The sequence below is a fragment of the Vespa crabro genome, chromosome 9 (assembly GCF_910589235.1).
Source record: "Vespa crabro chromosome 9, iyVesCrab1.2, whole genome shotgun sequence".
Taxonomy (NCBI): domain Eukaryota; kingdom Metazoa; phylum Arthropoda; class Insecta; order Hymenoptera; family Vespidae; genus Vespa; species Vespa crabro.
Genome location: NC_060963.1, coordinates 2,122,654 through 2,149,648, shown reverse-complemented (window position 1 = coordinate 2,149,648; position 26,995 = coordinate 2,122,654). Strand labels below are relative to the sequence as shown.

At 27.0% G+C, this 26,995-nt stretch overlaps 1 protein-coding gene across 1 annotated transcript; it reads left to right on the top strand.

The window, feature by feature from the left end:
- Positions 1-150: 150 nt before the first annotated feature.
- Positions 151-26,564, top strand: LOC124426810 (all trans-polyprenyl-diphosphate synthase PDSS1). Its single transcript, XM_046968948.1, has 8 exons — positions 151-435; positions 15,092-15,244; positions 17,799-17,935; positions 18,877-19,018; positions 23,456-23,545; positions 23,698-23,829; positions 23,964-24,158; positions 24,452-26,564. The coding sequence occupies exons 1-8, from the start codon at positions 280-282 to the stop codon at positions 24,671-24,673; spliced, it is 1,227 nt and encodes a 408-aa protein (XP_046824904.1). The 5' UTR covers positions 151-279; the 3' UTR covers positions 24,674-26,564.
- The last annotated feature ends 431 nt before the right edge of the window (positions 26,565-26,995 follow it).

Below are 26,995 nucleotides of genomic sequence, written 5' to 3'. Positions count from 1 at the left end.
TTCTTACGATTTACGATCGTACCACTACGATAATATTAGTAAGACGCGGCAACGTCACTGAACGATACGCTACATATACAAAACTCTCTCGCATGGAGAAGGAACGCACTCTTTGGGAGTGTACATTTAAAGAAATAACGTATTGGGAAAACGAATCGTGAGCAAAGAAGTGGGGATAGAGTGGGGGAGAGGTTCACGTCTTTGAGAAATATCGGTGGGGATTAGTCTAGGTCGAAAGTCTTCACAAGTTGGCTGGCTCGACTCACTACAGTTTTCGCTATGGCGTGTATAGGGTCGAGTCGGCTTTGTGCTCGTGCGGAAAAACTGTGCCAGTTCGGACATTTTTCTGAAATACGAAAGAAACTTTCAACAACATTTACCAAGTCACGAGTGGAGATCGAACGAGCCATAAGCCCGACGGAGAAACAATGTCAGGTAAGCCGTATTCTTGTCCACTTTCTTTTTATATCGTTTCTTACTGAGTCTTTAGACTCATAAGATATATCCAATATTATGTGTATAATATTAATCAATAATAATTTCGAAAGTTCTTCAAATTAATACGTTCTTTTCATCGTTTAAGTATACCTCTCGATTGTAATTTACGATTGGAAAACATAATTTGATCACTTTCATTCAGCTTTCTCGAGATTTCTTACGTTATTTGAACATAACCTCAACCGGTATGAACTATTTAATTAGACTAAAACGTACATCTGTCTCGTTTATCTAATGATTTATGTAAACACATGATGGCGAATCTATGAAATTTGAAAATTCTTTTATACACATGTTGACGAGTCTACGAAATTTAAAAGTTCCTTTAAGAGAAAGTAATCTAACTTTGAAAACTTAAGAGATTACGTAAAACATTGGAATCTTGAGAGATTACGTAAAAAATTTTCGGGATGAAAATTATCAAAGTAGTCGTTGTTATTGTTCTATGCTTTGTGTTCTCGTTGAAACTTATGTAACACGCGAATAGCACCAAATTTAAATACACACATATATATATATATACATTTTTGTTAAAAATGGTTTTAATGGACGACTTAATATTGAATGAAAATATAACGTCAGTTTTAATGGTATACCAGTTGTTAGTTTTTCGTCGACAATGTTTCAAATCTAAAAGAAAATTTGTATTTATCTACATTTGACCTGACCTATACATTTTAAGAATGAACGGATTTTGCGCTCTTCTGTGCCTTCTATCGGAACAGCTGTTTATAGCAGACGACATAAGACGCCTGCGACCACGTGATTCCAACTCTCGTCTTATAATGATCATTTAAAATAAGAACTTTCTCTTTTCATCTCTCAAAAAGAAAAGGATGAATACGTGAAAAAAAAATGAGAATCGTTTAACACAGAAAATCCATCCTTTCTTGCGAATATTTTACGTTTGATTTTATCTAGCAGATTAAAGAAGTAGTACTAACTTGACTAGAAGAGCGACATTTATACAACCGACGCATGCGCATTCTACTCGTTGTAACTTTCGAATTCAAATCGTCGTATGGCGCGACGCAGCAAGATAGAAATCATTCGTATATTGATATATCACGGAGAACGAAATAATTATGTTTAATGCTATAATGTTTTGACAAATATTTCCTCGTGTAATAATAAATTTTTAATTTGATTAATGCCAAAATTGAAAGTATTTGTGTTGAATCAACAAACAGATATTTTCTATTCTTTTTTCTTTTTTTTTTTTCTTCTTTAAAAAAAGAAAACGAGAAGATCGTAATGATCGTAAATATCGAGAAAAAATAAATAGGTATATCTTAGAAAATAGCAGATTTCGTCGATGACGATTACATTGAGTTTCGAATGTCAAATATACTGAGAAACTTTCTCGTACAAAAGTCAAAAGAGGAAAGAGTTGGATTTTGAAATTCTTCGGATCACTTAATGGCACGCCTTGCTTAGCCATAGATTGAACGACTTGCTTATTCATATTACGCAATCTTTGGGTAAATGTTCCCCTTACTACCTAGAAATATTCTTTGAGTTTATAAAGTTAGGTTCGTAATGGTAAATATTATCCAATTGACGAATGAGAACCGGTTGTAAAGATGAGAACGAAATTTTCGAGATCTTCCTTATTAGTAGGTTAGCCGATTATTTGCGAGAAATTTTTCATATGTGTCTCGTTTGAATGGTCTTGATTTTTTCGATATATTCGATTATAAAAAATATAAATTCTTTTATCTTTTCTTGTCGTTTCCATATATTAACTTGGATTGCATTGGACGTCCACGTCTTCTTCCTTATTTATTTCTTATTTTTATTTCATCCAATTCATTAGAATTTTATTCTGTTTTATTATCTTATACAATATTCATGAATATTTCTGAAGAGAGAGAGAGAGAGAGAGAGAAAGAAAGGGGGGGAGGGGATTTTAACGGTAAATATTCTATAATTGGTAGGAATATAATCGATCTAGCCGATTTTTTTTTGAATATTGAAATTAATTTTTGTTTTATTAATTTCATATTATTCATTCTAAATTATTATTTTATTAGTTTCATATTATTAATTCAAAGATGTATCGTTTATAATTTTGTACGTTCAAATAAAAATAAGAAACAAATATAAATGTTTATATATATCAAAGGAAAAAAAATAAATAAATAAATTGAAAAAAAAGAATAAAAGAAAAATAAAAAATTCTTCTACTTTGAAATTATATGAAATTCCAATTATATGCATTTCTGTTTATTATCGCTTAGCTCTATTAATTTTCTTTTTTATTAATCTTAAATTGACTTATTATGTAATAAGTGGATTATAAAAATATTTGCTTAAGCATATCAACAAAAAATTTATCTGCATTTTATGTAATATAATAATCGTGCTGATTTATTTTATTATTATATGGTTTATTGTTGATTGAAAATTATATATATATATATATATATATATTTATTAATATATTATATTTATTTTATTAGTTTTCTAATATATTATATTAGAAAATTATATATAATTAGATATATATATATATATATATATATATATATATATATATATATATCATAAATCAAATAATTTATGTAATAAATATTTTGTTAGAAAATATAAATATGGTAACGAAGGGCTCGATGATCATTTTCATTGATATCATGTTCATAAATCTATATCAAAGAAGATCTATATAAAACTGACCGATTAATGACAAGTTTATTAATCGATTAATTTATTTTTTTTACTTGACGGTAAGACAATCGGAATATCTTTCTTTTAATATACTTCTATATATATACTACCACATTTTCTCTTTCTCCCTCTCTCTCTCTTTCTCTCTCTATCTATCTATCTATCTATCTATCTATCTATCTATCTCTCTCTTACTTTCTTCACCTCTAAGCTTTTCTCTATCTGTTCTTTATTTTCGTGCTATTAATAATAAAACTAATTCCATTGTATTCGCGTGCACGCTATTCATGTTTTTTTCGATAATAATATTAGATAATAAGTAAATAGAAATATAGAAGAAGTAATTGTAATTTATGGCAAATATTAGCACATTCGAACGACTTCTCCATTCACGGTGTAACAGATGAATCATTCATTGTCGCGAGTGCGTCAATTGAACGTTACCTGCATGAATGAACGGAGGGACCCAGCGGAATTTACTCGCCCGATATGCGAATAGATTCAATTTGGCTACTGTAGATATTTCGCACGCATAACCATCCTTTCTTTTCTTTTTTTTTTTTTTTTTTTTTGTCAATATGTCCGTACTTTTTTCTCTTTTTTTTTTTTATAATGACAAATTTGAAGTGATACATCTATTGTTAAAAAATAATTAATAATATAGATAATTTATATCTATCGATATATAGTTTGGGTAATGTCAAAATTAAAAATAAATATTATAAGAAATTGATAATAATAATAATAATAATTATATAATAATAATAATAATAATAATAATAATAATAATAATAATAATAATAATAATAATTATAATAATTATCTGGTTTTATTAATATAATAATAATTATTATTATTATAATTATTATTATTATTATATTAATAAAACTAGAAAAGACCAAATGAATGTGTAGATATATCAAATAATTAGAACAAAATTTTTTCTTTATTAAGTCTCTCCCTCTTTCTCTCTCTCTCTCTCTCTCTCTCTCTCTCTCTCTCTCTCGTTTTCTTACGAATAAATTTTCAAATTAATTCATCTAATTTCTTACGTCGGGCTTTCCCTCTTGTTTCTTCCGCATTTTTTCCAATGCAAATGAATACGCGTAGACTCTGCTTGGTAATCGACCAGTACATATATATCGAAGGAGACGTCGCATCATGCATATTCGATTGTAATACAAATAATCCTCCTTATTCTCATTGTCAATACTATCACGAAAATTCTTAGAGATTCATCGCGAAACTCCAAGGATCTTTATTCCCTTCTCTACCTTTTCCTCAAGAAATTCTACGATCTTCGTGTTAATTTGCTAATCCTTGAATGAACTATAGAATATATCCTGATATATCCGTCCTTGATAAAAGACTAAAATAACACTTGTCATAGTATACAGTACGATGTTATCATCATTAATTAAAAATCATTTTATTCTTCGTGATCTACGATATAAATGGATGTGATTAATGAAATGATATCATAATTATAACTGTACATAGGAATGTAAATTTAATATTTTATTTTAGTGAAAACGATGAAGTTATAACGATTAAATAAACATTTAGAATCGATTTAAAATGAAAAAAAAAGAAGAAAGAAAAATAAAATTAAAATGATATTTGACTCGTGGTCTTTGATTTTGACAGAGAATATTTATGATGTTATTTAATTAATAAAAAATTGTTCGTAAGAATTAATATAATCCATTAGAAAGGATATAAAAATTGTACTAATTAGGATTGTATAATTTTTCTTTTTTTTTTTAAATCGATTGAAAAAATATGAAAATAAATTTTTATATAATTAAAAATAAAAGGACAAGATTTAAAAAAATAACATTTCACTTGGCGGCGGTCACACGAAATGGTCAGTTTCACCTGGTGGACGAGAATGACGTCTAGGCTGCCCTCGATACCCAAATGTGAATCCCAGTAAAAGTTGAACCCGGTTATATCGTTCTCTTTGTACGTGTGTACACGTACATTTTTTTTCTTACATGTATGCGTAGAGTAAATATGTATATATATATATATATATATATATATATATATATATACATATAATATACACACACATACATATGGTAGATATATGCGGATACCATTATGTGTGCTGGCCGACCAAATGGTTCATTCTTTTTTTTATCCCAACATTCTTTTTCTTCTTTTTTTTTTTTTTTTATACTTCAAGTTTCTGTTTGCTGCTTGACCCTCTTTATATTGTTTTATCTAATTATGTAGCGTCCTTTTTATTTTGTAAATTTTTTTGTTATATATATATATATATATATATATATATTCATTGTTAGTGTTATATTGATAATTAGTTAAGATCTAAAAGTCTTAATTAATTTTTAACAACGATCCGTCAGCGACTCGACCAGCTTTCTATTTTATTTTCTCGTGAAGAAGATAGAAAGAAAAGAAAAAGAATCGACACTCGTCAAGGTCATTTGAATTAACGTAATGATAATAGTACTTACTTAAGCAAAACTCCACTTTCTCACAACGAAACGCCGGAGATACAGGGATTGAACTAGTGTAAATCATTTTCTCTTCCTCTTTGATTATTTTTTTCATTTATTTTTTCGAAGGCCATATGTACGAATATATATATATTTTTTTTCTTTTTCTATTGTTTAAACGCATTAAAGTTTCCAACGCGAGAATTTTTTTTGTTTTCTCTCCCACGTATTTGCAGAAAAGAGAAACAATCTTTATATATATATATATTGTTAAGATATATATATATATATATATATATATATATATATATATATATGTCGAAAGATGGAGTGAAAGTTTGATTAGTCCCATGACGGACGACCGATTGGGCGGCGTTAAATAATTCTGAACGTGAGACATTTATTCCGGCTTCTCTCGATGTTACATAAAATCGCTTTATAGTGCTACAACTTTTAATGTTGAAATTTGATAAAGGATCTCTCTTTCCTTTTCTCTTTCGAAAGAAAAAAAAAAAAAATATATATATATATATATATATATATATAAATGATAATAACAATAATAATAAGTAATGAAAAAGAAAAGAAATCATCGTTTACGTTTAAGAAATTTTTAGAAAAACGTGATAACACCATTTCAACTTTTAATTCGAAGAATTATAAGGACTTTCATACGGATTGAATGAAATTCAAGTGTATTTTACAATTTCAATCGACAAGGTCAATACGAGAATTGATAAAACTGTTCAAGAATGGATTTATCGTTTCGTTTGTATGATACATAAATAATTTTGATAAATTTTATTTTTTATTTCGACATCAGTTATATACAATTTATTTCTCATACTTGATGTTTCTTTGGTCTTGTTATTTTCAAATATAGCGATCAGATTTTCTTCTAGTTGAGTAAAATTTTTTGAAAAATTCGTAATTTGTTGGTAATCATTATCGATTTTTTAAGAATATATATATATATATATATATATATATATATATATATATATATGTATATATATTTAATTTTCTCTTTAAATCGTTTAGACAGATTTATTTTCTACGTAGGTACTATGGAGCCTATACGATTCAGTAGGTATTTTATTGGTCAAAAGAAGAAAAAGATCATCGAATCTCTCTTCGAATTCCTTTCAATTGGTCAATGCTATTTATCTTTCTCTCTCTCTCTCTCTCTCTCTCTCTCTCTCTCTTTCTCTCTTTCTCTCTTTCTCTTTCTCTTTCTCTTTTTTCTTCCCCCCCCCTTTCTCTTTTCCTAGTAATAAACATCTGTATAATTTGTAATCTATATTTGAAGGTCGAAAGTCTTGTCCTTGCCACGTGGAATTATACATAGACACTCACGAACTGTTATTAGCATTAAGATTTATTTTCGTCAGTCTTTTAATTAAATGATTTATTTATTTCCTTTTTATTTTGCTTAACTTGTTGTTTTAACTGTTGCTTAAACTTGTTGCTTTAACTTAAACTTGTCGAAACTATAAAATTTTTATCGCTTTTGATTATTGCTAAATCGAGCTCGGAAAGAAAAGTACATTTTATTTCTCTCTTTAAAATTAAGAGGCCTTGGACAAATATTTATTTATTACTAATAAGATATTTTAATTGAAGTAACGTATTTTTACCGTCCTATCGTTAAGGAAATATAAATTGAATAATTTTCACGTAAAAAAAAAAGAAAAAAAAAAAAACATGAAAAAAAGAAATAATAAAATTGTCCTAAACACATCTAACATAAAATCGTCAGATATTCTATTTTTAATTATCCTAAAGTATCCGGGAATATATTTCGTGATATATTAATAACCAATGATATATTAACGAAAATCCGCTTTATGTTATTTACAATTAATTTATTTAAAATAAATTTGTGATATATTTTAAAGATTAGTTAACAAAAAGATACAACAGAGAGGAGAAAAATTATCATTCGTTCGTTCTTCCTTTTCTTTATTGAGCTTGATGTTAAATGATAACAGAGTTTAACGAATTAAACGCTAACAAGAATACGAAAAGAAAGATAATTTTATCTTGAAATTTTATTTATATGATAAGAAAATTTCTTAAAGTAATATTTACATTTGTTTCTTTGTGTTGTTGTTTTTTTTTTTTTTTTTTTTTTTTTTTTTTAAACGAAAAGATTAAATCTATCGATCATTTCTTTCTTCTTTTCTTTTTCTTTTTATTTTTCTTTTTTTTCTTTTTTTTTTTTTTTTTTTTTTTATAATCAAATTCGACGCAAATAAAAAAAAAATACGAAACAAATTCGAAAACAAAATTTGTCTTCTGGACAGGAGATGAAGGTAACATGAAGGCAAATGCATCGGCAGTGCATCGACTCGGATTATTCGTGAGAGAGCGACCTTGATTCGTCGAAACGTTCCGCTCGTTAAAGGCGAGTGAGAGAGCGAATGAACGAACGATTCCAGAATGTGGGTCGTTTGAAGTATACACAGAAAGTATATTTTCCCTCTCCGTATATCTTGACATTCGATATCGTTCGTTGAGGAACGAGAACTCCTTTTTCCTTCTATAACATCTTTGCTTATCTTCCTTGATTCTTAATAATCAAAATATAATCTTTTCTTTTCTTCTTTAGTTTTCTTTTTTTTTGGTGTTTCTTTTTTTTTTTAATTATCTATTTATTTATCCATTTATATATATATATATATATATATATATATATATATATATATCGTACATTAATAATAAAAAATGTAAACGGACATGCGTAAATAGATAATAATTAAATATCGTAATTCATAATTCATTTAAGGAAATAAAACATTTCAATGGTGATTACATTATACAGATACTTTTTGATTAAAATTTATAATATTTTTTTGTTTCTATTTTTGCGTAATGATAATAAGTTTTTTTTTTTTCTTTTATTGAAATTATTGATATTAAAATCGAATATAAATATAAATCAAATAAAAGTATGATTATTAAAATAATTTTAATTTTTCGTAATACTTGAAACATCTCTGAAATTATCTTACGAAATCTAATATTAAGAGAATATTTGTATTTCCACAAATATATTATCAAAATGTGATATTTGTATTTTTATAGGCACATTTAAATATATGTATATAAAATATAAAGTGAATGAATAATTTATAAGAATTTACTTTGATATTTTTCCTTCTATTTTTTTTATTTCCTTTTTCTCTCTCTCTCTCTCTCTCTCTCTCTCTCTTTTTATTCGTATAATTATTATCAAGCTTCGTTTTTATTATCGAATTAATGATTATATATGGTAATTGTGGTTTTGCATTAGTATATTATGCTTGAAGGAGTTAATGATGGTTCTGAAAGTATATTTTAATTTGCGGTTTAACCGTAAATCTTATTCCTAGAATGTAATTTCAATTCTTCTAACAGATCGAGATTGGAATAAATGAATATGAGGATAATGTGGAATTTACGACTTATTAAGTTTATTTTTAAAAATTCTATTGTATTTCATTTCAATAGATTTATGGGGGGAAAAAAAAAAAAAAAAAAAATCCAAAAGACAAAGAAAAAGAAAAGAAGAAGAAGTATAAGCAATAATATCTGTTCGTCGTCATTATTATTCCTAATTTATATCCTAATTTATAATACAAAAGAAATGCGATCGATCGTTTTCCCATTGATTTCCTCGTCTCGTTTCTATATAGCAACTAAATAATTTAGATCGACGAGTGAAAGTTATCCTCCTCCCTTGGAATGCTTTATTAAAAGAGAAAACCTTTTGGCTCAGAAGAGCCGTGTAAGATGGCTACATATAGTACTTGCATACATATATATATATATATATATATATATATATATATACATATGTATGTATTTATCTGTGTATCATATGCATATATAATTTCGATTAGAAAATGATTCTTTTCTTTTCTCTCTCTCTTTCGCTCTCTGTCTCTCTCTCTCTCTCTTTCTCTTTCTCTTTATTTTTTTTTCTATCAATTTGCATCTACGTATCTACGTAAGTATATACATATATTCATATGTACTTATTCATCGTATATATATATATATATATATACTGACATAATTTGATTCAAATAGTTTTTGTTTTCTTTTTCTATTTCTTTTCTTAATATCATCTTTATTTTATCGAATAAAGAATCGAATGTTATAAGAGTATCTTCAATTATCCTTCGATAATCCTTGCTTTGTAGATCCAAAGGCGCGACTTTTAAATGACTGTCTTGCGACAGAACCGCTACAAGAAGGAGGCACGCGATCTTACGACACACCTGCCAACTCGCGATCAGAAGTACATATACACATATAACGAACAACACTTAAATACGTTCTACTTCGTTCCATCAATTCGTATAATAATCTCACGAACGTTTCTTTTTTTTTTTTTTTTTCTCCATTTCATGAGCCAATCTTCGATCAAAGAGACGATTCTTTTTTTCTTTTTTTTTCTTCTCTTTCTTTTTTTTTCACTTCCTTTTCTTCTTTCCCGTCTTCTTCTTCTTCTTCTTCTCCTTCTTTTTTTTTTCTTCTTCTTTACATTCACTTTTCCTCCCTTTTTTCGTTTCTTTCTCTTTTTTATTTTCTCATCTTTAAATTATTTTATTACATCACATTTTTATTAGTTTAGCTAATCTTAGATTTTATTCATCGATCAAATTATTATTCTCGATCGATGGTAGGATTATGTATTTCAGTTTTTCTTTTTTTCTTTTTTTGGATTTTTTTTTAGATTTTTATTTATTTATTTATTTTTCTTTTCTTTTTTTTTATTTTTATTTTTATTTTTTTTTTTTTTTTTAGATTTGTCAAACGACTTGTGATAAATGACGCGAATGATCGACAATGTTTATATAGAAAAAATTAGATATAAAAGAGGTATAAAGAAATTATAATAGAAAAAGAATCATATGGCAATATATATCTTTCGAGATGACCAGTTTTTACTGTGGCAGATATAGTAATCGTCGATGAAATTAATTCTTGCGACACGATTGAAAAAGGTCGAGGTTTATAGGTTGTAAAGTTTTAATAATTTCTTTTCTCTTTCTTTTTTATTCTTTCTTTTTTTTTGTTTGTTTGTTTTTCTTTATTTGTTTTTTTCTACTTATCATCGATAAAACCGGTTGCAACGAGTTAATCTAGTTCATGGTTATTACGACAAATTCATTTAATATTTAACGAACGATATTAACGGCCATTATTATGGAATACGTAGACGTTCTTATTCTCTCATCTTTCTTTCTCATTAGCCTTTGCTTTTTGATCATTTATATCTTACTTTATGTTTTAATAATAAATAAAGAGAAAAAAATACAAAGAGAGAGGGAGAGAGGGAGAGAGAGAGAGAGAGAGAGAGAGAGAGAGAGAACAGAAGCCATACTAATAGTAGTAATAGTAGTAGTAGTAGTAGTAGTAGTAATAGTAATAGTAGTAGTTAATCGTCGAGTAAACATTACGTTATATGTTACGTCCACACCGCGACTAAGTTCCATAAATATAATTTGTAATGTTCTATCAGTCAATTATCATTGTTCGTCCATCTTCCTTGTTTTCTATTTTTCTTTTTTCTTATCTAAAAGAAAAGAAAAGAAAAGGAAAGGAAAGGAAAAAAAAAACAAAAAAAAAAAAAAAAAGAAAGAAAGAAAGAAAGAAAGAAAAAACATCTTATTATGCACATGTATTTTAAAATTACTTTCACTTGAAATATCTTAAACTTTATTTACGATATCGAAAACAATTATTAGTATTCTTTTATTGCGAATGTACATCGTATACGTCCTTTTCAAGGAATATTAAATAAATACAGTAATAATATATAAACATACACATAAATATGTGTTTGTATATTATAAATAGTATATAAATGATATATAAATTATTATTATTATTATTATTATTATTATTATTATTATTATTGTAATTATTATTATTATTATTATTATTATTATTATTATTATTATTATTATTACAATAATTGTAATAACAAAGATGGAAGAGAAAAAAATAAAGAGAACTACGGATTATTAGAAATAGAAATTAAACGAATATGGAACTAACAAGTGAAAATAAATTCCAGTTGTAATGTCACTGACCGAAATCAAATCGTATTCTATCACCTACGCACGCTAAAGCGCGCGCGCACACACACACACGCACAAAATATATACAAAAATGTTAAATAAAAGAATCTATACGGATAGAAATATAGAAGGGAGAAGAATACAGTGATATTGAAGACCTGCAATATGGTTAGAAAATTCTTGTACTTATCTACTTGCTCGTTACAATAAACCTATATATTCTATTATAGCTAACAAGCTCGTAAAGTATAGGGAAAAAAAAAGAAAAAAAAAAAAAAAAAAAAATACCTAAGGTTTGAGAAAACTGAAGGAATAATAATAATGATAATAAAAACAAAGTAATTAATAAATTCAATGTAATTGATATATATTTCTTTCCTTTTTTTTTCTTTTTGTTATTATAATTTAACGATCACAAATACCCACGTTGTACATTCAGATCTATTTTTTTTTTTTAAAGAAAGGAAGAAAAAATAAAAGTAACAAAAAAAAAAAAAAAAGAAAAAGGAAAAATAATCCTAACAAAATATTTATACGTAATCGCCTTCGTCAATTGTCGACCTACCGTGTTATAAGGTATTAATTAAGTATTTACGTAGTTTTGCGTATTTTCCTTTGACTGGCCTTGGATTTTTCATATTATTTAGAGAAAGGATTAGAGTGAGTGAAAATAAAAGCAAAATATATAATGAACTTGTCCTATCACTTTGCCAGAACTGGTTGGTTGATTGGTTAGTTAGGAATGTTGGTTAGTAAGTCGTCATGAAAATTGTAAGACATGCATGGGAACACATTAAAGACGGTCATTGCTCAATGTTCTACGACCTTCTGTAACTGCATATATTTGCATATATAAACATACATAAACGCACATATATAATAAAATTTTAACATCCATTGCCCGAAAAGGAGCAATTTCGTTGATTTCGTTATTGTGATAATTTCGACAAGAGTTATGATATTTTAGATTTGATATTAAATATAAAATATAATTCCATGACAATTATATATATATTTGTATATATAATGATTCAGTTTATCAATGTATATATAATGTATGTATAATGTTTCATTTGTATATATAATGTTTCATTTGTATATATAATGTTTCAGATATGTTTTATCGCAATAATTTTATATAATTATGCCGTTTAGTATACTGTTTTGCATTTCGAATGTATATTATTTTTTTTTTTTCCTTATTTTTTCCTTGTTCCTTTCTTTTTCTTTCTTTCTTTTTTTCTTTTTCACGAAGATTACAGAAACCAAAAAGGATAGAAATATAAAGAAGGATATATAATTTGAAAGAAGAATCATATGCACGTAAATATGATAAAATGGAAAAGAAATATGGTTGGGATATTATTGTTGAGCCTTGAAAGTGTCTAACTTTTCTGAAACATTGACATTTAAAATTATCTCTAAAGAGTACGGTGCGTGGACTCGCAAAGGAGATTGCCGCCATGCATAAACTTTGTTAAAATACTTTACAAAGATCGATCATCATTACTCCGTTCACGCGTCGTTACGTTTACCATATAGACGCGCTCCTTTGTTTTACTCCTCATCTTCTTCTTCGTCGTGGCCTCGATTAATCCTGTAGGCAAAAGATACCGACTTGTGAAACCCTCTCTCTCTCTCTATATCTTTCTTTATCTGTTTATTGTTATAGGTAGAAGAAGAATGTAACTCTCTATCTTTATCTTTCCTTTTTTTCCATTTATTGCTACTTATATGGAAGAATACATCTCCGAATCTATCTTTCTTTTTCTATTTATTGCTATTACTAGAATAATACATACTTATCTAACGTAAATACGTACGTATTTATGTATGTATGTGTACACACACACATACATACACACACAATGATAGATAGATATGCTTATATACGTGAAGTGAACGCCGTTGAGAAATTGTTGGACAATCAGAAGCAAGTTTTGCGATGACGAGAGAAAAACATTATTGGTCATGTACCGTGTTTGTAGTATCGAAGTAGCGTGTGCCGAAAGAATGTAATCGCTCCTTATTTTTATTGCAATGAAACTCCTTGCCAATTTATAGATTATGTAAGTATTCCTTTGAAAGCGATCAAACTTTTCTCTCGCAAAAGAAATATGTTTCTCTCTCTCTCTCTCTCTCTCTCTCTCTCTCTCTCTCTTTCTCTCTCTCTCTCTCTTCTCCCTGTTTTTCTATCTTATTTCGTAATTTATTAACGAACAAGGAAGTACAAAGTAAAGAATTTATATCAATTATTATATGGATAGAAAAAGAAAAGGGGGGAGGGGGGAAATATAATCCGATGTTAGAAATTATCGAATAAAATGAAAGCAAAATATTTCCTTTTTTTTTTTCCTTTTTTACTTCTTCTTTTTTGTAAGAGGCGGAGATAAAATTGACAATTGCATAATGAATTTCTTAATTGTCGTTGATCAAAGAATTATTTTTATCCTTCTCTCATTAGCTCGTCTTTACAATAATCACACGTATTAATTATGAAAAGAAAAAAAAAATATATATATATATATATATATATATATATATGGACGAGAAGCCGATGAAAAATCGTATGGCGATAGCCACATAAATATATAGAAAGGTGTCGTTAATAATTAATCATTGGTTAGAAATAATAATTCAAATTGTATGCAATTGTACAAGTGGTAAAACTCCGTAATAAAGCGGACGCAACAGTGAGAAGTAGTAAATGCTTGGATACAATCAGACCGAATGCAGTAGTAAATGACGTGTCACAGGTAGGCAATCGTTTTTCGAATTGAATCGAAAACAAAAAAAATACCACAGATAATATTAGAAAAATGAGATATCTTGACAGATAGAATCGTTCGAGGGAATCAATAATTTCTCAAATATTAGATTTAATATTAGAAGTTATTTCTAACATAAGCGGATTATATAAGAAGTTATAAAAGAATTCTAACATTCGCCTGTGTGTGTGTGTGTGTCTGTGTGTGTATATATGTATATGTATGTACATTTATAGAAGTAAAAAAAAAAGAATTAAATACGTGGATTAAAATGATGGGAATGATTAGATATCGAAGGAGAAAACAAAGAAAGGCGAACGGTGAAATGTTGAAACTTAAAACTATTCCTTTCACGGATATAACGGAGATAGTTGTAGTGTTTCTTTCTTTTTTTTTTTCTATTGAGAATACCACGCAGAACATAAATAATTTATTAATTGTATATGTAACACATATACATAAATTTTATATGTATATATATATATATATATATATTTGCGCACACATTATTATACATATATATATGCATTTTGTATTCCATATTTTGTATTCCATATTTTGTATTCTATATTTTTTATCAAATAATATACTAAAACAAATATTTTTGTATTTTTTGCAGAACAGAAAAACAACGGAATCATGCAGGATAGGCATCGCGAGAGCGATGAGTTCAATACAAACTATTCAGCCCGGATCCTTGCCCGATTACCAAGTCGACCCTTACCGTCTCGTAGAAGACGACCTTAAGCTCGTGTATGATGAGATACGATTGGTATGCAATCCTTTCATTTCTACTTCTACTTCAGTTTTATCTTCGTCTATTTTTATAATTCTCTGAATGATAGAAAATTATTATGCATATTATTTATGTTTATGATAATCGTTTTTTTTTTTTTTTTTTTTTTTATTTGTATTTTTAGTATTTGTATTTCCTTATTTCTCTATCTAAAAAAAAACTAGAGAAGGAGAGAGTGAGAGAGAGAGAGAGAGAGAGAGAGAGAGAGAAAAGACGATAAAACATCGAGTTAAAAAAAAACGAACTATGAATAAACAAATTACGATTATCTAATGATAAATGATCTTATTAACATGTATTTATTGAAGTTAATAAAAAATTGAAAAAAGAGAAAGAAAAGATAAGGAAAATTTATAGATATGAAATAATTCTAATATGATTGATAATAGTCTATTTAAATTAATGAAATATAAAGTAGTAAAGATATTTAAATGTAATAGTGTAACAGTATATACGATAAGTCAGAATACGATAAAGAGATAAAGAGAAGAGATAGAGAGATAAACATTAAAGCAAGTCAGTGATCGAACGATTGTTCGATCGGTCGATTGATTGATGTTTATCTTTGGGTTCACTCATCGATTCTTTTAAGGATCGCAAAGAGAACCGGAAGGGAAATTCCTTCTAAAGTAATCTTCGTCGGTATCGTTCGAAAGCCATAAATTTCGTCGTGACGATAGTCATTGTTAATCGTATACGGGTTGGTGTCGTGCTTAGAGACAAAAGTTTGTTTTTTTTTTCTTCTTCTTCTTTTTTTTTTCTCTTTTTACATCTCTCTAAAATGGGGACGGTTCGACCGAGATAATAAATATTTATAATTACGAACGCCGAACGAATCTGTCGTTTTCATCGTTATGGAACTGGACAAGTATTATAATTATACCATAGAGGTGCGTCTTCTCGAGAGAATTAATCCGTGATTCGTGTCGAACCGAAAGCGAGCGAAAGCTAGCAAGCAGCAGCTCGGTTTCACGGCTTCACGGTCTGCATATGACCGAGACTTTTACTTGTTAAACGAGCATACACGTATCTAGTATCTATGCACGTAGGTATGTAGTATGTGATACCACATGGGTATATACTTACGTGGAAGACCGCTTAGAAAGCTCAACATTTATATTGGGTGTCACGTTAATTGAGCTATATATATATATATATATTTCAAAATGAAATTCAAATTTATGTGGATGGGGGTTCCTTTTATTTTTTCTGTATTTCTTGTTGATATATATATATATATATATTTTTTTTTTTTTCTCTTGAAGTTTCTTCTTCTTCTTCTTTTTTTTTTTCCTCGACAGAATATCCGATATTTATTTTTACATCGCTTTGTATCTATGGATATTGGAAAAATATACGTTTTCACCTTATACGTAAATTTTTTCAAAGATCAGAAATGTCGTAACTTCAAACGCATAAGACTGTTTTACGATTAATTAAATTCAACATCAAATGTTATGCCATAGATATGAACATAACGTAGATGTTATGTATGTGATACAAGTATATATTCCATTGAAAATAATTCCCTTGGTATGTAAACCCATGAAAAGTAAATCGTATGTATGTATGGTATGTATGTATGTATGTAATATGTTAAAGAAATAAAATAATCATCAAATTGTCATAATATCGGTTAATTTGCTAAAAACATTGTTTATTGTCAATGTTGATTAGTATATTTTTTTGAATATATAATCATTGACTCGTTAAAAAATCAAAAATAAAATCACATCTTTATCCATGTTTTTACATTTTCATTTATATTTTCCTGGTTCTCTCTCTCTTTTTCTCTTTTTCTCTCTTTTTTTCATATGCTTCTTCCTTTAAAAATCATTTATTGATCGGTCGAACGTCATTTGAATTTTTCGATAAGAGCGAAAAAAATAATGAAGACTAAATTATTCTTTATCTTTTTCTTATACAAATAAATGTATGTTACTCTTTCTCTCGGAATGTTTTGGAAATACTACAGCTTCCGTTCACGTGATCGAGAAAGACAAACGGGACATATTTATGATGTAAGCTTACGAAATCCAATGAGTATACATATGTATGTTCCTTTCGAATTTTGGCGAAATTCCAAGATGAACTTTCATCCTGAACACAAATAGAATCTAAACTATCTAACGTGTATACTCTTCCTCCCCCTTTCATTACCTCCCTTTATATTTATTCTATTTTTTTTTTTGTTGGTTGGAGTTAATCATAAAAACTTAAATATATCGAAAATATTTTGTTCGAATTATATTTATGTCTTTTTGTTTATAATGTATCATTTTAGAATTATAAACGATGTTTACATTTTAAATAGTTATTACGATTATGTATTATGGATAATACATACATATATATATATATATATATATATAATAATCAATGTACACGTACAATGTTATAGGAATGCGTTCGAAAAAAAGGAAATGATAAACGAATGTTATAATAAATATTACTCTATGATAGACTATAATAGATAATAATTTATTCATTTATTTATTTCTCGATGAAAATAAAAATATTTCTGTTCTAGGAACTCAAAGCAAAAACGACGCAAGAAGAATTAAGAAAGATAGTAACATATTATTTTGATGGAAAAGGAAAAGCGATACGACCGTTGCTCGTAATCCTTATGTCACGAGCTATTAATTATCATAAGGACGAAATGAAGTAAGCATCGATCTTTTCTTTTACTCGATCTTTTTTTTTTTTTTTTCCTTCGATTATTTTATTTATTTGTTTATCTATTTTGTTCTTTCTTTTTTTTTTTTTCTTCAAATCTTTACGATATTTAATAAATAAAATTTAATCATTTTTTTATTTTGTTTGTTTTTTTACACGTCGTATAATCTTAATCGTTATATTTACACGATGTACAAATCGTTTTCCTGTATATATTACAAGAGTACGACTTCGAATTGATACGAAAATTTTAAACGATTTGGTGACGTTAGAAATATCAGAGCGTGAATTACGAATGCGATATAACGGCAGCGATAAAAAAAAAAAAAAGATGAATTAACGTTGACGTAGCGCTGAATATAAAAAAGAACAATCGGTAAATGAAAATTGGAGCGAAACGCGCATTGCTTATTTATCGTACGTAATGTGTATCGTTTATATTATTTATACGTCATTGACTTATTTTTTTTATTATAGCTTACCTGACTCTGAGATTTTTTTTTTCTTCTTTTTTTTTTTCTTTTTTGTAATATGACTTTGTCCCATATCAAGTATGTATTTATTACGTATAACTTAATCGCAATAATATAAAAAATACCTATTTTTTTTTTTTTCTAATATGACTTTGTCCCATATCAAGTATGTATTTATTACGTATATCTTAATCGCAATAATATAAAAAATATTTTTTTTTTTTTTTTCTTTTTTTTTAGGATTAGATCGTGACGTTGATAAATTCGATCGATTATAATATATTAAGATCAAGAATAAGAATAAAATGGAGAAAATAATTGGAAATAATTAAGTGTTATTTTTTTCTTTCATTTGACGAAACTTTTTCTCTCTCTCTCTCTCTCTCTCTCTCTCTTTCCTTTTTTTTTTATTTTACTTTTATTTATTCTTTATATTCTTTTCTTTTATTCTTTTAGCATCTTGACAATACCGCAGAAAAATCTTGCCATGTATTCCGAGATGATCCATAATGCTTCCCTGATTCATGACGATGTGATCGATCAAGCCGATTATCGTCGAGGAAAACTATCGGTAAACAAAGTTTGGAATCCAAAAAAGGTTAGATCAATTTCGTATTGTTAATTATTAAACAGAGAATATCAAATGACAATTTAAAAGTCGATTTAATTGATTTTCATTTCGAACTGATCTTTCGAAGACGATTTATTGTCGATTATCGATCTTATCGATCGATAAAAGTAGCCACTTTCTCTCTCTCTCTCTCTCTCTCTCATTCACTTACTTTGTCTTCGAAATAGAAAAGATAGAAGTAGGTTAATGCGATTCGTGACAATGGTCTGTTAGTAAACTTTCTTACACGTGGAACCGGAAGTAATTGATTTTATTTACATCATCGAAAGGAAAATGACCCGTTATATAGTTTCTCAACGAATGCTATGTATCTATTCTTAGCTAAGTATTAAAGAAGTACAAACTTAAGAAGATTTTTAATGAGATTTAAAGAGAATTAAAAAAAAAAAAAAAAAAGAAGAAGAAGAAGAAAAAGAAAGAAAGATATAAATACTTACCCCCTTTCAACATTTTTTTTTATTTTTTATTTTTCTTTTTTTTTTTTTTTTTTTTTTAATATTTTCACTAGAAACAAATTAATGATTGAAAAGTAAAATCGAAAATTTTTAATAATTAAACAAAATGAATCGTTTTGCAATTTATTTTGTAATTCGTGAAATACAAGAAAGTATTCGTTTATAATCGTATCGAATTCTCCATTAAAACGATGGATACGATAAAAATTGATATATTTTTTTTCTTTCTTTTTTCTTCTTCTTCTTCTTTTTCTTTCCTTTTTTCTTTCTTTTTTTTTTTTTTTTTTTTTTTTTTTTTTTTTGTATCTACAATACGACCGGTTAATGGGTATTATTTCGGGTTAATATTCGTAAGTGAAAGAAGAATACGATAGAGCCCGACGTAAAAGATTTCGCTGGCGCTGTTCTCGAAATACGTTTCCTCAATATCGATCGTATCTATGTACCATTGATATATATATATATATATATATATATTTATATATATGTATGTATGTATGTATGTATGTATGTATGTATGTATGTATGTATGTATATGTATGTATGAATCTCACGCATCGCAGGTGCGTTAAACTTAAAAACTTACGACATCGACGAGTGTTTTCGCGTAGAGAACGAAACTCATCGATTTGCAGTTTCTAATTGCATAGTACAATTGTTGATATTAAGTATGTAAATAAATAAGCAAGTACTTGCTTACTCGTAGCCACTTTTTCGCATCTTTTTCGATTACAGCGACATTGCAAAATGCACAGCGCATGTGCTTTAGCAGCATTAAATTCTCCAAGCACAAGAGTGTTGCGGTCGTGAGGAAAAGTTTGTTGGATCATTGGGCGCGGTTAACCGGATTGTATTATTGTTATATCGATCTTTGAAACAATTTGTTCGATCGTATTATCTTTTCCATTGTTTCTTATTTTTTTGTCTTTTTTTTTTTTTCTTTTTTTTTTCTTTCTTTCTTTCTTTAATAATTACTATAAACGTATGTAACAATATAATAGGGCTCGCATTTTAAATATTAATACTGGTTTTTTCTTTTTTTTTTTTTTTTTTTTATGTCAACGTTGAATCGATAAAAATATTTTCCCTTGTAGAATTTTCTCCATCGCAATCTCTGTTATGTGACATTTAATCAATTTAATAAAATAAAATCAATAGGAAATAATTTCACTTATAGAAATTATTTAAAAAATTTTAATTAAACATTAATACGAACGTCATAGCGTTTTCCCTATTTAATATTAATCTTTACGTTATGAAGTCAACGTTGGCACGATAATAAATCTATTTCTGTGGATTTATTCGTTTTTTTATTAAAACGATTTTATATAAGAATTGTTGTGAAAGAATATTTATATATTTATATAGATTTATAGTAAAAATACATGAGATATATGTATTATTAAAAGTTGAAAAAGATCATTTAGGAAAAGTGAATGAAAGGGCAAAATATTTAAAGAATTTATTTGTATTTTATATATAGAGAAAATGAATGATGAATTCTTAAAGAAAATTTTACCTGGATAATTTGAATTTAATAATAATAATAATAATAATAATAATAATAATAATAATAATAATAATAATAATAATAATAAAAAAGAACAAAAAGATAATGATAGAAGATAAATGAAAAATATTTCGAAAATAATCAAAGAAGGAGATGAAAGGTGAATAAGAAGAAAAGGTACACCAAATATATACATCTAATACACCATGAAATAAATATATGTACGACTAATGAATTACGTAACGGAGTTGTATTAACTAGACGCTAATCGAGAGAGTTGTTGCTCAAGTATGTATATAATACTTATCGTTATGTTACTCCAGGGACGCCAAGGACGCATTGCCGTGTCATCCTCGACTCAAAGAAAAAGAGAAAGAGAGAAGAAAGATAGATGGACATATAGATAGACAGACAGACAGTCAGACAGAGAAACGCGCAATTTGTAATTCTTTCTTGACGCGTGAAGAAAAAGTCGGTCGTATTCGTGCCAGAAATAAAACCCCATAAAAAAGTACGAAAGCAAGGAAACGTTTGTGTTCTGTTAACTAATTCGATGGTTGTTACTGTCTCTTCTTCTTTCTCTCCCCCCACCCTATCTCTCTCTCTCTCTCTCTCTCTCTCTCTCACATTTCGTTTTAACAAAACTCGTAATATCGAGCGAGTTGTGGAAAGTGAAAGAAAAGAAGAAAAAAAAAAAAAAAAAGAAAAGAAAAAAAAAGAGAACATTGCACGCTTAATATTTAACAAAACCCGCAAAACTGACGTTTTACAAATCATTTTTAATATCACAAATCATTTATTAAAAATCATATTACAAATCATTTTGTAATTTAATAATTTATTAATTCATTAAAACTAAAGTAACATAATTAATAATATTTTATTTTAAAACAATATTTTAATACGTATGTAATATTTTAAAAGTCATTATTATTATTTTAATTTTTATTAAATTGCTAAATTATGAAATAATATTTATGAATAATAATAATTATCGAAACCGAAGTAATAATTTATTTTTTAAATATTACTATTCTTTTTTTTTTCTTTTTTTTTTTTTTTTTTTTTTATTAGTAAACTGATTATTACTTTACTTCATAATAGAACGCTTGCTTCATAGTTCCTACGATCATAATCATAACGGATATGTATTAATTAAAATCTTCGTCCTTTTTTTTTTGTTGTTAACAAGCGGAAAGAAAGAATTAAAAATAATAATAACAATTAGTCTTACAGTGGTAGAATTAAAAAATAGGTCGATAGAGTTTTTGCGTTAAAGTTATGCCAATTAATATCGATAGAGCGAATTGTATGATATATGAGTAATCTTATGCTCGTAATTGAACTAGATATATGTATAAATTTTATCTATTTTTATTTGAATTAAATTTATCGATGATTGCAATATCGATCGTTTTAACGTTATAATATTATTTTTTGTTAGGAAAACAATTTTACATACGTAAATTTTATATTTTGTAATATTCACATACATACATACATACAAAGACTTTTGATTTCGCTCAGCGACATAATTGTTTTTAAAGAAAGAAAAAAAAAGAAAGAAAAAGAAAAAAAAAAAAAAAGAAAAAAGAAAGAAAGAAAGAAAAAGAAAAGAGTAAAAAGGAGGCACCTCGGTGATGCCGGATGTGAAACTCGAAATTACAACTCCTTACAAGGAATTGTCAACGCCATCCGAGACAACGGAACAACGTACCGTGACCTCTTCGATTTGCCGCTACCACGTTTCCTTTCGGTCGTAAACCAAAGTTCCCATCTTTGTACTCGCAACGATAAGTGACGAGACGAGATGAGACGAGACAAGACGAGGCGAGACTTTCGCGGTTTTAACCGGCAATTTCGCTACATGAATGACGTCTTCATTGACAATTTATGATTATCTGAACTGCAATCGACTATGCAACTCTTTCTTTTAAAAATTCTTCCCCGCACCCCCTTCCCCTATTTCCATCCATTGTGTTTAGAAATGATGGCTTTTTGTGCGTACGATAAAATAAAATAAAAACGAATAAAATGAATTTGTCGGAATCATTTTTTCTTTTTTTTTCTTTTTTTCTTTTTTCAAGCGAGCAATAAAATCAATAAGGTAGGATGAAAAAAGAAAGAGAGAGAGAGAAAGAGAAGCAAGTACTTAAAATTTGTGAAATCTTTTAATTAATAAAAATGAAAAAAATATTTTCACACGTTCGTAACGCATTGTCTACATGTGGATTTTCATTCCTTATATTTATATGAATTATTACGGTATGAAAAACAAAAATGAAAGAAAAAAAAGAAAAATAAAAAGAAGATAGAAACATTATAAATAAAATGTTTATTATTATCCGTGAGAAATATAGATCGAGAAAGTGATAGAATATTAAAAGATCGTCGTACGAACTGTAATGGTATTATTTAAACTTCTAAGATATATTTCAGGTATCATTCGCTGGTAATTACATTCTCGCGATTGCCAATATAATGATGTCGCGTTTAAATAACAATGAAGTTACCATTACGTTAGCTGAGGTATGTATCTAAGAAACTTTTTTTATTTTTTTTTTTTTTTTTTTTTTTTTTTTTTTATTTTTTTCATATATATAAATAAACACGATTATCTTCCTCCAAGAGATTCTTTTATCCATTTTACAAATTTGAAAATATATTTTTCATTTATTTAGATAATATCGGACTTGGTGCAAGGTGAGTTCATGCAACTTGGCTCGAAGGAGACGGAGAACGAAAGATTTGCTCACTACCTCAATAAATCATATCGAAAAACGGGAAGTCTGATCGCTAATACGCTCAAAGCGGTAAGTTCGAGATTGGTAAAAAAGAAAAAAAAAAAAAAAATTAAGAAGAAAGAAAAAGCAAAAGAGAGTAATCTATAGTTAAAAAGATTTTTCAATAAACACAAATATAATGTTACATTTTCTTTTATCCGTAGACGGCGATAGTAACTGAGGCGAACGATCAGATAATAGAATTAGCTTATCAATATGGTCGAAATATTGGGCTTGCTTTTCAATTGGTCGACGATTTTCTAGATTTTGTTTCGTCGTCGACGATGATGGGTAAGCCAACAGCGATCGATTTGAAGCTAGGCTTGGCTACTGCACCTGTTCTCTTCGCTTGCGAAAAGGTAATGATAAATTATAAACAGACGAGTCGAGATGAGAATTTAAAAATTATCTAAATATATAAATTTTAACTTTTGCAATTCAACGATTACTTGACAGTAATCCCTGTCAAATAGAATATTCTATTTGTTTTTTTCTTTAATCCTTCTCTGATTCGACTCGTTGGATAGATTTTTTTTTCTTTTTTTTTTTTTTTTTTCTATTAATGTATAAAAATCATTCTCTCAGACGCAATTCTAATATAATTCTTTTTCTTTTTCTTTTTTTTTTTTTTTTTTTTTCATTCTCCTTTCAGTATCCAGAATTAAATGCGATGATCATGCGTCGATTCCAAGAACCAAATGACGTCGAGAGAGCGTACAAATTGGTTCACAAGTCACACGGTCTTGATCAGACCAAATTTTTAGCTAAGAAGCATTGTGCCGAGGCTGTCAGATTGGTACAATCGCTTGCCGAAAGCCCTTATCAAAAAGCTTTGATATTTATTTCTGATTTCGTTATCAATCGTATTAAGTAGCATCATTTGATTAAGTAGCAACGAGGAATTGACGATAGTTTAAAAAAAAAAAATAAAATCCGTGCAGGTTGGTACTAGTTGATTAATGAAAGAAAAAAAAGAAAAGAGTGAGAGAGAAAGTAAAAAAAAAAAAAAATGTAATAATAATAGATACGAATCCAAGGATGTATTTTTTATCTACTCGATTGAAGTATAACTTTAAGAAATGTTTCACATCACTGATGCGTGATAGAAGATAATGTTGTTGCACAATGTATTATATATATATACGAATTTGTTACAATACGCGTATATAATAGAATTTTATTACATTCGTTAACATTGAAAATATGATTACGTATGACACTCATACATTGATGCCTGATTCGTTAATATCGAAGAGCTTATCTCAAAATGTATTATAAAGTTTTTCTTTTTTTTTTTTTTTTTTTTTTTTTTTTTTTTTTTTGACATTACTTATTATATCGGATGGTGAAAGAAATCAATAAAGTATCAATAATTTGATAATAAACGAAAAGAAAAAGATATCTAAAGTTTAAAAAGAAGCAAAAAAAAAAAGAAAAGAAAGTCTATTCAAAAATTAAAAACTTTTATAGATCAAATAAGATATATTCTTCTTTTTGAGTAAGCGCATGAAAATTATGCGTCGATTATCTTTCAACGTTAATTCAAATACACACATATATATATATATATATATATATACTTTTAAATTATTTTTAATTTTTAATTGAATATGATGCATCGCATTTCTGTATTTCTTTTTTTTTTTTTTTTTTTTTTTTTTTTTTTGATTTACATCCAAAGTACAGTAATTGAATCAATCCTAGCTCAGTTTTTAATGCAAAGGAAATAGAAAAGCATGTGCTTATTATGTAGCAATATTTAATAAAATAAAATAAAGGATAGACGTAGTAATAATGCATTAGAGACGGTGAACCTTCTTCAGAATTAAATTTATAATAATTATATCATGAATATTAGGACAAATATATGTGTATCGATTGTTCGGTTAAATTAAAAAATTTATGAAATAAAAGAAAAAAGAAAAAAAAATATATATATATAATATATTTATAAAACAGATTGAGAGGAAGGGATCCGTGTGTGTTAATACGTGTAGAAAGTACAATCTGCAATTTAGCATAATACAGCGTGGAGAATATCTGCCAAAGAAAGCCTTCTGGTCTCTTAATTTTTCAATTTATTCACCAATAAGTGTTTTTTTTTTTTTTTTTTTTTTTTTTTTTTTTTTTTTTTTTTCATAACAAGAAATACGAGTATTCTCCGTTATATATTCAAGCTTTAAATATGAAATTTTTCTCATGAAGTTTCCCAATGTTGATATTGCCTTATTATAAGCTAAATAATTTTATTATTGTCTGACAAATAAATAATAATAATAATAAAAAAAAAAAAAAAGTTTAAAATGTTGATCATTATATTATGATTGAAAATATAGAATATATATATATATATATAAATATCTAATGTATAATAACTTATATTTATAAAACAAATTAATGTATATAATAATTAATAGGATAATAATGACGTATTGTAAACTGAATCTTTCGATGGATAATGAAAACATTGAATTAAGATCAAATCTAGATTTATCATAGGATAACATTTATAATTGAAGTTATACAAAAAGAAGAAGAAAAAAAAGAAAAATAAAAACATAAAATTTTTTATCCTCTATGACATTTCATTTAACATTATTGATTGCACAATTTGTTAAATTGATAAATTTTAGATTCTTAAAAATATTGTCAAAAGTTATCGGATAAGGCTCAGTATCCTAATTACTGTAATTACTGTATTGCGAAAAACAAAATCTATGTTGTACAATTTTTTTATTACAAATATATCGATATAATATAATATATATATATATATTATTTTTTTCTTTTTCTTTTATTTTTATTTTTTTTTTTTTTTTTTTTTTTTTTTTTTTATACTAAAGTTTCAATCGAAAAATTTTAATACTTTCAAATTTTTCTCCTGGGGATGTTGATCTTGTGTAATATAAATATAAACTATCATAGTATATTCATTTAAACATTGAGAATACGAAAACACGCGAAAAACTTAAAATAATTTTAATTTAATATTTCGATAATACTTATGATACGATAAAATACTACCGAGCGAATGATTGCATATTTCAAGAATATTTTTCCTATTTAATTCCAACTAAACATTAAAGTACTTATATTTTACATCGTTAATCATACTTTAATAGATAATTATTTAAATAATATATTTATTATTCTTTATGATTTTATCGTGAAACAAATGCGTATCGACATTGCATCA

Coding starts and splice junctions, on each gene's coding strand:
- LOC124426810 (XM_046968948.1), top strand. CDS start 280: ATGGCGTGTATAGGGTCGAGTCGGCTTTGTGCTCGTGCGGAAAAACTG. Junction 17,936..18,876: donor TATCATAAGGACGAAATGAA/GTAAGCATCGAT, acceptor TTATTCTTTTAG/CATCTTGACAATACCGCAGA. Junction 24,159..24,451: donor TTCTCTTCGCTTGCGAAAAG/GTAATGATAAAT, acceptor TTCTCCTTTCAG/TATCCAGAATTAAATGCGAT.